We start from the raw sequence: 14,177 nt of genomic DNA on the forward strand, positions 1-14,177 counted from the left end.
TAAAATTGAATTGTCTCTTTGTTGCCAGTGAAAGATTCTTGACCAGAAGTATTTAGTCCCCTAGATGACAAAACTGATTAAACATTCTCTTCAGTCACTCCCCCTTACGTTGCAAAACAGTCACTTTCATCATTGTTTGTACTTAAAATGATGGTGCTATTAGTGAACATGGTAAATTCCTCATTTCTCAAACAATACTGTGATGTTTCATCTCTGAGCCCCAGAGTTCTCTGTTTCTGAAGTGTTGGGGCAAGTGGGGAAACCACTGTGACAGAAGTGGCCACTATTTCTAAGTAGCACCTTAATTAGGCTGCAAATCACCTGACAAAGAAGAATAGATTAATGAAGTTACTGAGAGTTCACTGGCTTAAGGGATATTACTTTATTTGATTGGAAATAAGATTGGTCACCAAATATAGTTGTCCAAATTACCGGTAAATTACTGTTTCACATGTTGTGCACATGCATGAAATCTATGACAACAGGGAAGAACTAACTTTCCAACTACAGCATTCACATTTCTGGGACACACTCCATTAATACAAGCCTCCTTGTTCAAAGACTGAAGAAACTGAAGCAAATTACCAAGGACTATCTAAATTATCATTTTTAATAGACTGGGCTAAGACAATTTTTATTAATACCAATTATTTTGGATAAGCAGTTTACAGATATGAATGAGCATCTACAATCCCTTCAACACCAGCTAGGTAAAGGTAAAGGGACCCCTGACAGTTAAGTCCAGTTGTGAACAACTCTGGTGTTGCAGTGCTCATCTTGCTTTACAGGCTGAGGGAGCCGGTGTTTGTCCGCAGACAGTTTTTCCGGGTCATGTGGCCAGCATGACTAAGCAGCTTCTGGCGCAACGTAACACTGAAACCAGAGCAGCGCATGGAAACGCAGTTTACCTTCCCGCAGGAGCGGTACCTATTACGGTAATCTACTTTTGGTGTGCTTTTGAACTGCTAGTTTGGCAGGAGCTGGGACTGAGCAGCGGGAGCTCACCCTGTCATGGGGATTCAAACCGCCGACCTTTTGATCGGCAACCCCAAGGCTCAGTGGTTTACACCACAGTGCCACCTGCAACTGCCATACATTATCTGAGAAAACCACATATTTTGGGGGGTCAGATTAAAAATTAACACTAGCTGCTGAAAACGTCAGAGTGCAACTGTGATTTCTGGAACAAAGAGTAATCAGGAACACAGACATACAGGCACTGATTAGACAGTGTTTGCAGCATGTGGGATCATTTCAAATGGAACCAAATCCATGAGCTTTAGATAGTACTATTACTACTACTAATTTTTTCAGTAATATGCATATGTTCTGTGGTAATTTCTCTTACACCTAATTATGAATTACTGCAATTGATTAAAGCTTTCATAAAATGCATAAACAGACCCAATGGAAGGATAAGAGCAAACAAAATGCTGTAGAGTAAGTATCTAGAGTGATAATTAATGATAATCTCTGCCCATGTGTGGAAGGATCCCCACTGAGCTTAAAAGAGCTCTATTCCACACACACCCCTCCTAGCATGTAAGGCCAGACAATGAAACATCTGTGCATACTTCCCCCATCCCTATACAATCCTCTTATTCCGCATGATCAGGTTTAAGTTGTTTGAACTGTCTTTCAATATTGTGTTTGAATTGTTGCAACCCACCTTGGAACGTTAAGGTGAAGGGCAAGTAAATGATAATGATGATAATGTGTACTCCAAACTATTATCGTTAGGTGCCAAGAAAAAGCATTCCTCTTTTCCCAGGTTTTTGGCTAATTAAACAATTGATGGCCTTTTAAACTCTAACACTCACTCACTCTCTCTCTCTCTCTCTCTCTCTCTCTCTCTCTCTCTCTCTCGTGTGTTTGTGTGTGTGTGTGTGTGTGTGTGTGTGTTATCCATGTGTGTTATTGCTCTGTTTGCTACCATGTTACATATTTTGTGTTTTTATACTGTAAACTATCCTGCGATCCTTGTTTGAAGGGTAGTTTATAAATAACAACAGCTACTAAAACATAATAATTATAATGTAACAAGGCTGAGAAGAAAAAGGCAAAATGGGGATTTCTTTTTAACTAAATTTATATACTACCTGATTGTAAGAGAACCTCTGAGTGCACATAGGAAGCATGCGCAGACTTCCCAGATCACAAGGTGGCCTGTTGTACTGCATGCACATGCATGGGTTCTGTGCATTTAAGGAAGAATAGTACCTCAACTTAAGCAATACTAGGAATTAAGGCAAACTGATTTTAGTAGGGTTTCTTTTAATCTTTAAGTAGGATAGGGAAGAATATTTTTCATTGTTATTGTCTTGTCAGTTGATAAACACTCTTAATATTTTGTATTTTTAAAACATTTAGGGCGTCTTTGAAATTTTAATGCTTTATAAGTTGCTTAGAAACTTTTCTTGTAAAATGCACTGAAAATTATTATTATGTGCTGCATTTTATTTTTGAGTTTTTACTGGGAAAAGGACGTGTTAAATAAATAAGGAAAACCACTAAGGGCTGTATCCAATGAAATTGTACTTTTGCCACAACAATTTCCACTTGCACAACAGAACCCCTCCCTTTCATCCACCCAATATATCCTGGTCACCCCCACCTCCAAATAAGATCGGGGGGAGGCCACATGGAGAGAGGAAGTTCTGCTGCTCAAACAGGATAATTTTGTCAAATACAACTTGAAATGTATCGCCAGCTCCATACTAGAACCTGCAGAAGGAAACTTGCCAGTCAATTCAGGGGGAAAACACTATTAAAGTGTCTTCTCACAGTATCTGAACTCATAACTGCACTCAACAGTATCTGGGCAGCATAAGTAAACGTAAAATTGACATTGGCAGTTAATTTTGACCCATCTGGATATGCAAACATTGAAAAGTACATTGAAAGTCCAACATGATAGTTAAACTACAGTAGTTAAAAAAAACAACAGAAGTAAACAGATACAAGATAGACAAGTTGTTCATGTTCATTCTTAGAGTCAAATAAGTGCAGGAGAATGAAAGAGTATGAATTAGCATGCAACTAAATTAGCAGATACGAGAGGTGCTCTGATTGCTTCGTGTTTTGTCACATGCTGCTCTATAATTCACACCGGACACAATATGTGCAACTACAAGGAACATAAAATTGGGTAGAGCTTCAACTCACTGACATGTCCAGGCATGCAGTTTTATTTCCGGTACAAACAAGAACTTCATTCAAAGATTGTGAAAATGCCTTTATACTTAAAGAAAGCTGTGTGAATCAGAACAACTTGTTACAATGCTCTTATTTCCTCAATAAGAATTAAGAGCCAAAATGAAAAATTCCACAAAACAAATTTTCAATAGTGTTTGGTACAGCAACCAGCTCTGAAACAGCAGCAAAAGCATTGGGTCTGTTCGCTTTTTCAAAGCATCTATCACTTGAGGCTCATTTATGTGCAAGGAAATCCTCTAGTGCAAAAAAGCACAAAATGTGACATGCCTTTCACACATTCCCTTGAAATAATGTGGCTGATAAAACAGACTGACAGATTAAAAATACATTCCCCACATGCACAGCCTTCAATTTAGAAGAACTGCACTGATGCTTCACTAGCAGCAAATTGGCAACATTTTAAGTTTTAAAAAACGACAGTACATTTAAAAAGCATATGCTCATTATCAGAAACCAACAATTTGATAATGGAAGCTGTTCAACAGTTCAGCTGAAAAAATGTTCACGATAAGAGAAAAGTTACTCTGCATCAAATACAAAAGTATCTGAAGCGATGTGAAAGTAACCAAAAAAAAACACACCCTTTACCCTGTTTGCCCCCATCAACCACATGGTCACTACTAAAAAAATTCCTTCCAGTAGCACCTTAAAGACCAACTAAGTTAGTTCTTGGTATGAGCTTTCGTGTGCATGCACACTTCTTCAGATACGCATGCACACGAAAGCTCATACCAAGAACTAACTTAGTTAGTCTTTAAGGTGCTACTGGAAGGAATTTTTTTATTTTGACTATGGCAGACCAACACGGCTACCTATCTGTAAATGGTCACTACTGTTATTTATTGATTATGTGGAGTTTTACATGCTACCATGGGACCTAAGAATCATGGAGTTGGAAGAGACCCCAGGGATCATCTAGTCCAACCCCCTTCAGTGCAGGAATATTTTGCCCAACGTGAACCCACGATCCTGAGATTAAGAATCACATGCTCTACCAACTGAGCTATTCTCAATATTGTCCAAAGAGCAGAATGATATCTCGATGTGATCCAAACTTTCAGTTCCTAAAATGAAATTACAGATATCCTCCGAGATTGGCAGAGGTGGCCCTTCTTGTTGTGCCCTTAATTGGGGATAGGTCACTGTGCTGTGACACAGGACAGGGTCATCTCTCTGTGACAATGCTCCATTTACAGAATTCCTTCCTCTTAGGAGGTATGGTTAGCCTCAAATTTCATGGATTTCCAGAATCAACCGAAACACAATTTTTCACCCATTTCTGGTGATACTAATTTAGAGTCTGCAAAGTTTTAGAGTATCATGTCTGCTACTGGATTTTCGTTGCATATGTTGTCCTATTGTTTTAAATTGCTGTTGTAAAACACCCTGGGATTCCTTTGAAGAAAGGGTGGTTTATAAGCTCAATAAATAATATAAGACAATTCAGATTTTGCATCCAAGTTGGATAATCATCTTCTAAGAAACCTTGTCAAATAAGGATCCTGTAGTTAAAAGCCAGAACCCAAAGACATTATTATGCACACAGGAGAGACGTCCTCATGCATGAAGCTTTGATCTATTGTTTTGGTAGCAATAATGTTTACACTGCCAAAGAAATCAAGCAAGTTTAAACTACACCGTGTGCTGCATGCTTCCCCAAAATGATGCCCACCAAATGCTTCAGATTACAACTCTCTCTTCATTCCTGATCACTGGTCATATAGGCAAAGGCTGAAAGGAGTTGTGAGTCTAACAGGTACTCCTAGGGAGCATAATTTTGCAACACTTGGCAGCTCAAGTCCTGTTTATCTACTTTCACATATGAACTTTAGCTTGCCTAAGATACTTAACAATAATTAAATGCAGTCTTGTAAATAGTCACACCAACCTAGTCATTCATGGGATGTGAGAATCTTCCAACAAAAGAAGCTTTATGAAATTGGAAATGTTACCATCCCCCACTCCCTCCATACACTTCCAGGCAAATATTATTTATTACGTTTATAATTCATCTTTCCTTCAAGGAGCTCACACTTGCAAAGATTGCTCTCCTCCCTATTTTATCCCCACAATGAGGTAGGGCTAGGCTGAAAATCCAAGATCACCCAATGAGCATCATAGCTGAGATATGAACCCTCATCTCCCAGGTCCCAGTCCAACATTCTAACCACAATGTTCCACAAATGACTAATGCAGGTGAGGATAAGAGAGCTACTATAATTTCCAAGGGAATAAGTTAATTTTGGGGGCTGTGTCTACATAACTGATTATGTATGGAAAAGGATTCACCCATTTAGTCTTAAAAAAAAATAAAAAAGTTAAATGGATACCTATGAAGGCTAATTGCTTGCATATGTTTTACAGTGGTACCTCGGGTTACGTATCCCTCTGGATACGTAATCTTCAGGTTGAGCAGAAGCATGTACAAAAGCGACCTGCGCGTTGCGCACAGGCGATCTGCGTGCCACATGTGTGTGCACAGAAGCACTCAATCGTGCCTTGCACGGGCGCAAAAGGGCACCTCCAGTTACAGACTTTTCTGCATACAGCCGGGCCTCCAGAACAGAGCCCATCCGTAACCAGAGGTACCACTGTATTGCTTTGAAACAGTGGGGGGGGGGGGAGCAGTTCATTTTTAAAAAAACTCATAGTAAGTTTCCTAAAGAAGTACTGCTCTTAAGGTTTAAGGACAACAGCATATACCTTCAGTTTTGAAGTTGTATTAAATCAAAGCAGTTACCAAGATTATCAACTTTGGATACTAGGGCTTAATTGATCCTTAAAGACAGGCAAACCACTTTTTGAAAAAGACGCTTCTTCTGTGCAGCTAGATGTAAAACTACATTGGAAGCACAACTTGAGGCAGGCATTTTTTCTTTGGAAATATTAGTGTTATTCCTTGTAATATGTTACTGGCCTCACCTATATTTATCCTCAACCCATTTGAGTTACCTATCCCTGGCTTTGCTTACTAATTTTGCTTTCTCTTGGCTAAAATTTGTTAATAACAAACTTCATACCATTGGCTACTCACTATCCCATTTTCTGACACCTGGGTTAGAAAAAGAAACAACTACAGTGGTGCCCCACAAAACGAATGCCTCACAAGACGAAAAACTCGCTAGACGAAAGGGTTTTGCGGTTTTTGAGCTGCTTCGCAAGACAAATTTCCCTATGGGCTTGCTTCGCAAGACGAAAACGTCTTGCGTTTTTTGCAAGTTTGTTTCCTTTTTCTTAACACCGTTAATACAGTTGTGACTTGACTTCGAGGAGCAACTCATAGAACGCGGTGTGGTAGCCTTTTTTGAGGTTTTTGGTGATTTTTGAAGCTTTTCCAAAACTTTTCCGACACCGTGCTTCGCAAGACGAAAAATTCGCTAGACGAATAAACTCGCGGAACGAATTAATTTCGTCTTGCAAGGCACCACTGTACATTAAATTTCTAGCTATTAACTTGCAAAATTCATTAGCTCTGGCAAAAAGGGTTTGCACACTACTGTACCTTGATCTACACAGAGGTTTGCAAACTGATTTGAAGACCAGCAGTGACCAACCAGTTTCATTCAGTGGTCAATGACACGTACCGTATATGAATTTGTGGTTGAAGACAGGACATGGCATATCCATCACATTTAAATTCATATACATTTAAATTGTATTTTTAGCTTTTTAATATTTTATGATGTATTTTACTGCACTATAATTTGAATTCTTTGGAATTCAAGTTGTAATTCAATACAATATATAAGAAATGAAAAATCCATTGTTTCACCATAAGCAGTTACGAAAAGTTGATTTATCATGCTGCCCTGGCATTTGATAGTTTGTCTTTGTGAAACTGGCTCAACTGAAACATGGCCAATGCTCTTCTATACTGTAATGTTTATAAGAATATAAACTCCTACTCTATCTCCCCAGTACTTTCCTTACACTTGGGGAACTCAGATGAATTTTATGTTTCAATTTTAATGACAGGCACTAACCCCAAAATTAATGAAAATACAGCAAAGTCCCTGGCTGTAGCCATTAAAACTAGACCACAGCTAGATGTTTTCAGAGTTAAAGATGTCTGCATTTTTAAACTACTTTTGATTGCTCATGGATTTTGTTATACTCTTATTTTAAAGGCACAGTATGTGTGCATTCATGCTGTATTTCTTCCCTATGGTTGTCTTAACACTGTATTGTATCTGCTGTTTATCGTCTGAAGACCAAATAAACTAAACTGAGTGACTGAAATTTTGTACTTTTTTTGAATTGTTGTTATGGCTTAACACCACAGTTAAACATACACGTTTACTATCTGTTTATCTTCCTTCAAAATGTCTGCAGAATGCACAACAGAATGCATTGTACAGGTCTAACCAATAGCATCAACAAAGCATTAATTTTGTGAAGTCTCTGTGTCAGACAATAACTGGCTTTATGAACAGGTCTTGCCTCAAGCTTTGCTATGCCCCCACCAAGTTTCCAGAACAATCATTTTTCCTAATTGATTAACCCATGGAAACCAGTAAGTGCATTATCTGTTGTTAAAGCAGGCCATACTTCTATTCAATGTACTACCTAATAATATACAACACATTCCTATTCAAACTGTTGAAAGGGAACTGCACATCTTCATCCTACGAACGCTTGCAGCACAGATACGCAATTCTCAGTGAGGTTACAAGCCTTTGCCTAGCCTGTTTCACTTCAAAGTACAGGCCTCACCTTCAAAGGCTTCATTCCAACATGCATATCTCATGTGTACATGCCCCAACCCACATAGCACATAGACATGACACACAGGGGGTGGGGGAAGGAAACAAGCAAGCAGAAACAGATCCCTCAGCAGGACCCACTTCCTCCCCACTTTCTGCCTCCTTACTCTCTCTATGCTTCCCTGCCCTCACTTTTACTGGCTGTATTCCTGCCAATATCTTCAAGGTTCAAGAACCAAGTCTCAAGGAGGTCCCAGTATGGCCACTAAGCATGGTAGCATTGGATTTATAAGATCCGAGGTCTCTGCAATCCTTCTGCCCTGGTGAGCACTGGTAAAGAAAAAAAGTGACCTTTCCTTTGGTACAACAGTGGTGACAATATTGGTGGCTACACTAAAGAAATCGGGGGAGGGAGGAGAAAATGCAGCCCCCTGTGCAGTTAAAGGGGATGTCTCTGCTCACTGAATCAGATGGTGAGGAGGGAAAAGGGAATGAATGGAATCCTGCCATGATGGGGCTCCAAGCTGCCCCCTCCCCACATCGCAGCTACTGGAAACAGCCAAAGACAAGGCTACGGCCGACCGTGTGCAGTGTTCAAGAGGGCTCAAGAAATCCTGTGAATACAGAAGTTTACCACTTAAAAATCAGAGCAGACTCTTGGGGAAAGCTTGAATGAAAACAGAGGAAAGCACAAAATAGCACTGGGGCACTTAGCTAAGACTGTAAGACCCACAAATAATGCCACAAACCACTCACATCCCCCATATTATTAAATCAAAAAGAAAAGTGTGGTCTTTGCAGTCCACTGAAACTGTCTTGAGGGGCATATATGGTCTATAAGGCACAAGTTTGCCACCTCTTTTATTATACAACACTTCTTCATGGTCGACATGTATACAATCATTTGTATATGTGCCAACCATCAACAGAACATTTTTCTATCGGGAAAATGTGTTTCTTAAAACAAAAAAACAGCCACATTTTCAATACTGGTGCTTCTTACTTCAGTGGACTTTCAACCAACAGGCTAATATTCATTAAAAAGGTACAACAATAATCCTGAAAATATGTCCTGGCATTTTATCCTGAAAGCTAATGTAGTCTAAGGTTACCAAAATGTTAAGATGCTAGATATGAACTTTCTAAAGCCAAACTGTCAAGAGGACTAATTCTGATACTAAAGCAAATACAAATAAAATTCGTTAAGAAAGGCCACATAGGATTCAGGCTACTATTAAGTATATAAATAAGAAATACAGGGCAATGATCATTTTGTGTGCGTTCCAATAACGTGCGACCGTGCACATGTGCACTGCTGCGAACATAGAAATGGCAGGGAAAAGGGGCATAATGAGTGAACTTATACATGCTCCACCGTTGCGCAAAATGACCCAAAACATAACCCCTGCACAAATCAAGGGTTGCCTGTATGCAAGCTTTTACAATCATTGTTCCATTCTATCATACTGACACAAATTTTAATAGATATTGGCTAATATCCAAAATTGTGTGAGATTTAGTAGTCCACAAGCTTAACATGAATCCACAGTGTGATGCAGCAGCATAAAAAGGTAATACTATTCTATGCTGCATCAACAGAAGTATGATGTTCCAATCAAGGGAAGCAATAGTACCACTCTTGGTCAGACCACACCAGGAATACTGTGTTCAATTTTGGGCACAATTTTGACAAGCTGGAACGTGCAGAGAAGGGTGACAAAGATGATCAAGTGTCTGGAAACCAAGCCTTATGAGAAACAGCTGAGGGAATTCAGTATTGGGTATGTTTAGCATGAAAAAGAAGAGACTGGGAGGAGATATGATAATCACATTCAAATGTATAAAGGGCTGTCACATGGAAGATGGAGCAAGCTTGTTTTCTTCTGCTCTGGAGGGTAGGACTCAAACCAATGAATTTAAGCTACCATAAAGGAGATTCCAACAAAACATCAGGAAGAACTTTCTGATGGTAAGAGCTGTTCCAATAGTGGAACAGAAACAGACTCCCTCAGAAGGTAATGGACTCTCCTTCCTTGCAGGGCTTTAAGCAGAGCATGGGTGGCCATCTGTCACAAATGCTTAAATCGAGTTTCCTGCATTGCAGGGGGTTGGACTAAATGACCCTTGAACCACCTTTCCATCTCTACAACTCCATGCTTCTATGACTCTTGCTTCTGCAATGGGACTTCCCTGTCCTCCTCTCCACATCCATACAATTCTGCTCTGGAAGGTTCTCCAAACCATGGGAGATGATTTGGGAAGGATGCCTGGGGGATGAGAGGAGGACTCATCACATGAGTAGAGACATAATTGTCTGGCATCCATTGCATTAAACTGATCCTGCAAGCGACACTGTCAACAGTTAACCATGGAAGGATGACAAAAAACAAAACAACGAAGTTTAAACTGGTGAAGCTAAGTATAGAAAAATAATGTATTTGTAGTTTAGTTTGAATATATATTAAAGTAAGACATGAGCAACTTTCTTTTGTTATTGAGCTTGAACCCTTTAATTCAAAGAGCCAAATAAAACTGATGACGTCAGCTTTCCCTAGAAACCAGTCACAAAGGGAAGTAAAGCTTCTCTGGTAAGCTAGACATAAACTCTAAAAGGATACTCACTGAAATAAACATTCCTTGCTGAAGCCTGCATCTTGCATTACCCTCCCCCACTAGGATAGCTTGGGAGCAAGAAAATTTGTACTCGCTAACAGTGCACACTGGAGACCTTGCCCCTTCATGCTAAAGAGTGAGACAATAAGGAAGTCAGGGAAGCTCTAGAGAAGTGAAGTATATAAGCAGTCTATAACTTTAATAATAATAAATAATACAGGAAAGAAAAACTTAAGATATATAAAAAGTGTGTTAAATAACTGTGCTTCCTCATCTTTTCTACTGCAGCCTTAGGGAAGGGCTGCAGCTCAGTGTCAGAGCCTTTGCATGTAGAAAGACAGTTTCAATCCCTGGCATTTCCAGGAAAGGTTGGGAAAGACTGCTGCCTGAAACCCTATGCAGTAGTGAGCAAGATGGGTCAATGGTGTGACTCTGTGTAAGGCAGCTTCCTATGGTCCTAACACCTCTCTAGTCTTCTGTTGTCTCATCTTTCCCACCCACCCCTCACCTTTCTTGTTGCTCTGACCACATAAAGCTCCTCCTTAAATTCCTATCCTGACTTCCTGTACTCTCTTGGTATCCAGCATGAGCTTCTCATATTTATCTTCAAATCCTACCATGGCCTTGCCCCACACCTCTTCACTGTCTGCATTGTGCACCATCAAATTATTTCCCAGTTTACTTCTTGTTACCCTTATGCATGGAATATTTATTTCTCCTCTAATTAATCCTACTGTCAATTACTGCCTCTTCTTCTACAGTCCCTTTGTCCTGAATTAGTCTGTAACCCCCTTGGGACAAGGACTTGTACTTTATAAAGGATCATGCAGAGTGATGACACTATAGTAACAACAATAAATATGTTATTTTAGATATTAAATAACACACAACTGACCATATTGCCTCAAGCCAGATATTATACAAGTAGTATAAGAAGCAGGGATTTGCATCACACAGGCTTAAAGAGAAGCAGGAGAGTCCAGGAGCATTGTTGACAAGACTCTTCAGCTCTCTGGGCAGCTGGCACCCTACACTACTACAAATGACCTGCATGCTGTCCCATGCACAGGACTATGCCAATCTCCACTACCCACACTCTCTAAAATGGAAGGGATCCAAATTCTACCTCACTGCTTCTGGAAACTGATGTAGTGGGCAGGGCTGGAAGTTGGTACAAGGTACGAGATAAAACAGGGATACAAGGGAGACCACCAGAACAGAAGCCACTGCCTGGTTGTGTGGGGTGATATGAACAAGCATGAAATAAGTATTGTTCTGAGAGATCTGGGAAAACCAAGCACTTGGTTTTACCTGGAATCTCAGTCCTGTAGATCCCAGGCACATGGCTAGCCATTTTGGAAGGAAGAAATGTCCTTTCAAAGGGCTGGTTAGAGAAGGAGGGCTGCCAATAAATTATCCTCCTGGGCAAATAAGAGCAATTCAAATAATAGTAGGCATTCTCATCTTAACAAATAAACAACTAATTCTGCTCAGAAACATTTTAATCATTTAAAAAAAACCTATGCAGAGGCAGTCGTGGATATCTTATCTAGTAGAGAGGGATTTGCTCCCTGATTTCGTAGAGATTAGAGGGAAGTGGTGTGGAGGAAAAAGGCAGACCAACAGAAAAGCATAGATATTTGCCTTGGGACTGAAGGTGACCAACAAAGGCTTGGGAAGTGTGGTTAAGTACACTTCTGGATCAAGATGCACTGGCACAAAACAGCTACTGTGTGAACAACTCCCAATGTGCTGGTAACTAAAGTAGAACTGTCTCAAAATTTATTTAGGTTTACCAAACAGGGCCAGCACTGCCCCAATGCACAATTACAACCATCTGGGGGGAAACAGTATCTTATGCTAGCTAGTGAATCAAGAGCTATTAAAGAACAGAAAGTCATCATTTGTGTACAGCTTGTGTGAAAAGTTGAACCAAACTTAGAAGAGGCTTGAGACCCAACGTCTGTACTTTTTCATTAACTTGCAATTCCAAAAACTGATTGCAAAACACATGCTTTTCTGGTTTCTGACTATAAAAGCAGAGGTCAGAAGTGTGGATGGTTGTCTTCTTAAAAGGAAAAAACAGCAGGCTTAATGTACTCAGTAGGATCAATTAAGGCTGACAAGCAATACTATAAGGAAGCACAGGGACTTAGATAATTCTCAGTCTTCAATGAATGTGCAGCAACTTTTAAGTCTGGAAGTAAGTTACCCGAACAGAAAAACTTGAGAAACTCAGATTGCAGAGTTCTTAGTGTAGAATTCTGTAGAAACTTAACTGATTAAGTATTCCTATAATGGAAAAACACTTGGTTACTAACTTTCTGTCATGTCCAAAACCACACCAAGAAGCTGTTAGTCAATTTAAAAAAATCACTCACATTGTCTCTCCAGTCTTGGCAACATGACAAAGAAACTGGTCCAGTACAGGACACACTTCCTTCTTCCCCCTCTTTTCAAAATCTGCAAAAAGGTAAAGAAAAACGGGAGAAAGGTTATTAAGGAGCAAAAGAAACACACACTCACTCCCACACACAAAAGGCCAGGGCCTTATAGGCCTCCAAAGGACAACATATACACTTCAATGACTGGAAAGTTCATATCCAACTTCCCTTTCAAAGCCGGTTTCTCATACTAGGCCACCTGCCTCAGGTGAGGTGAAAGCTGTAGCCAGTGTAAACCAGAGATTTCTTGGGGGTGGGGTTGGAGGTGGGGCTGGGGGATTATGGAAGCAGAAAGTAACAGGAAATGGGAAAGGGAAAGGAAACGGGGAATCCATTGGGGGCCACGGACTGTGGAGAAGAAACAGTTCACGTTGAGAGTGGAGAGGGATCTCCGAGGGCCTTTTTAAGGGGGGGGAATCAAGATAGAAGGAAGGCGGGGGGGGGGATGAGACAGAGAAACCTCTGGGTCGTTTCAGGATCCCCATACCACCACCCTCACCCCAGAAATTAGGGGCCTGGAAAGCAAGACTGATCAGACTCTGACTAGACTTCCTCCACATCCACACACAGCTTTCCCCCCCCTTTTTTTTTACAGGTCATCTTGCCCCCCCCCCGTTCCCCTTCTCTTCCCTCAGGGTTTCCTTTACAACCTCTTACATGTTTTCTGAGGGGTGTGGGTGGGTGGGTTACCCCGGGGTCACCCCTTCCCTAGGTGACCCCGGGGTAACCAACCCCCCCAACCCATCAAAAAACAAGCAGCCCTCACCTTTCAGCGCCTCCTGCAGCCTCTCGATATCCATGATCCGCTGCTGCCTCCTTTTCTTCTTCCACCACCACCACCTCCTCCTCCTCCTGCCGCCCCCCGGGCCCTCACGGGAAGCAGGCACCAGCAGCCGCGGGAGCGACGGCCTCCACCACAGACAGAGACGAGAGAGAGAGAGAGAGACGGAGAGAAACACAGAAACCCCGGCGGCCGGGCTCAGCAACCTTCCAACATGGCGCCCAGGCCGTCGCCGTGCGCGCCCCCGACGCCCTCTCGCAAGCGCACCGAAACGAGCCTCTCCTCTTCCCGCCGGGGCGGGGGCGCGCTCGAGAGGGGAGGAGGAGGCGGGGGAGGGACCGCGGTCATGACGTCACCGCCCAGCCGGGGGGGTGGGGCAAACCAGCCGAGCAGGGAGAGCCGCATCGCCGGCAAAGCAGC

At 41.4% G+C, this 14,177-nt stretch overlaps 1 protein-coding gene across 4 annotated transcripts in view; it reads right to left on the reverse strand.

The window, feature by feature from the left end:
• PPP4R2 (protein phosphatase 4 regulatory subunit 2) overlaps positions 1 to 14,177 on the reverse strand; it is a 33,522-nt gene extending 19,345 nt beyond the window's left edge. The window contains exons 1-2 of one of the 4 annotated variants that reach the window (XM_083493026.1): positions 13,964 to 14,177; positions 12,914 to 12,995 (exon numbers count right to left, since the gene is read on the reverse strand). In XM_083493026.1, the coding sequence (XP_083349152.1) occupies positions 12,914 to 12,995; positions 13,964 to 14,162 (281 nt within the window). In that variant the 5' untranslated portion in view covers positions 14,163 to 14,177. Of the gene's footprint in view, positions 1 to 11,843; positions 11,949 to 12,913; positions 12,996 to 13,742 lie in introns of those variants that run through there. The other 3 variants (XM_083493024.1, XM_083493025.1, XM_083493023.1) reach the window with 3 other exon arrangements.

The sequence above is a fragment of the Podarcis liolepis genome (genome assembly GCF_965112155.1).
Source record: "Podarcis liolepis genome assembly, chromosome: 2".
NCBI lineage: Eukaryota > Metazoa > Chordata > Lepidosauria > Squamata > Lacertidae > Podarcis > Podarcis liolepis.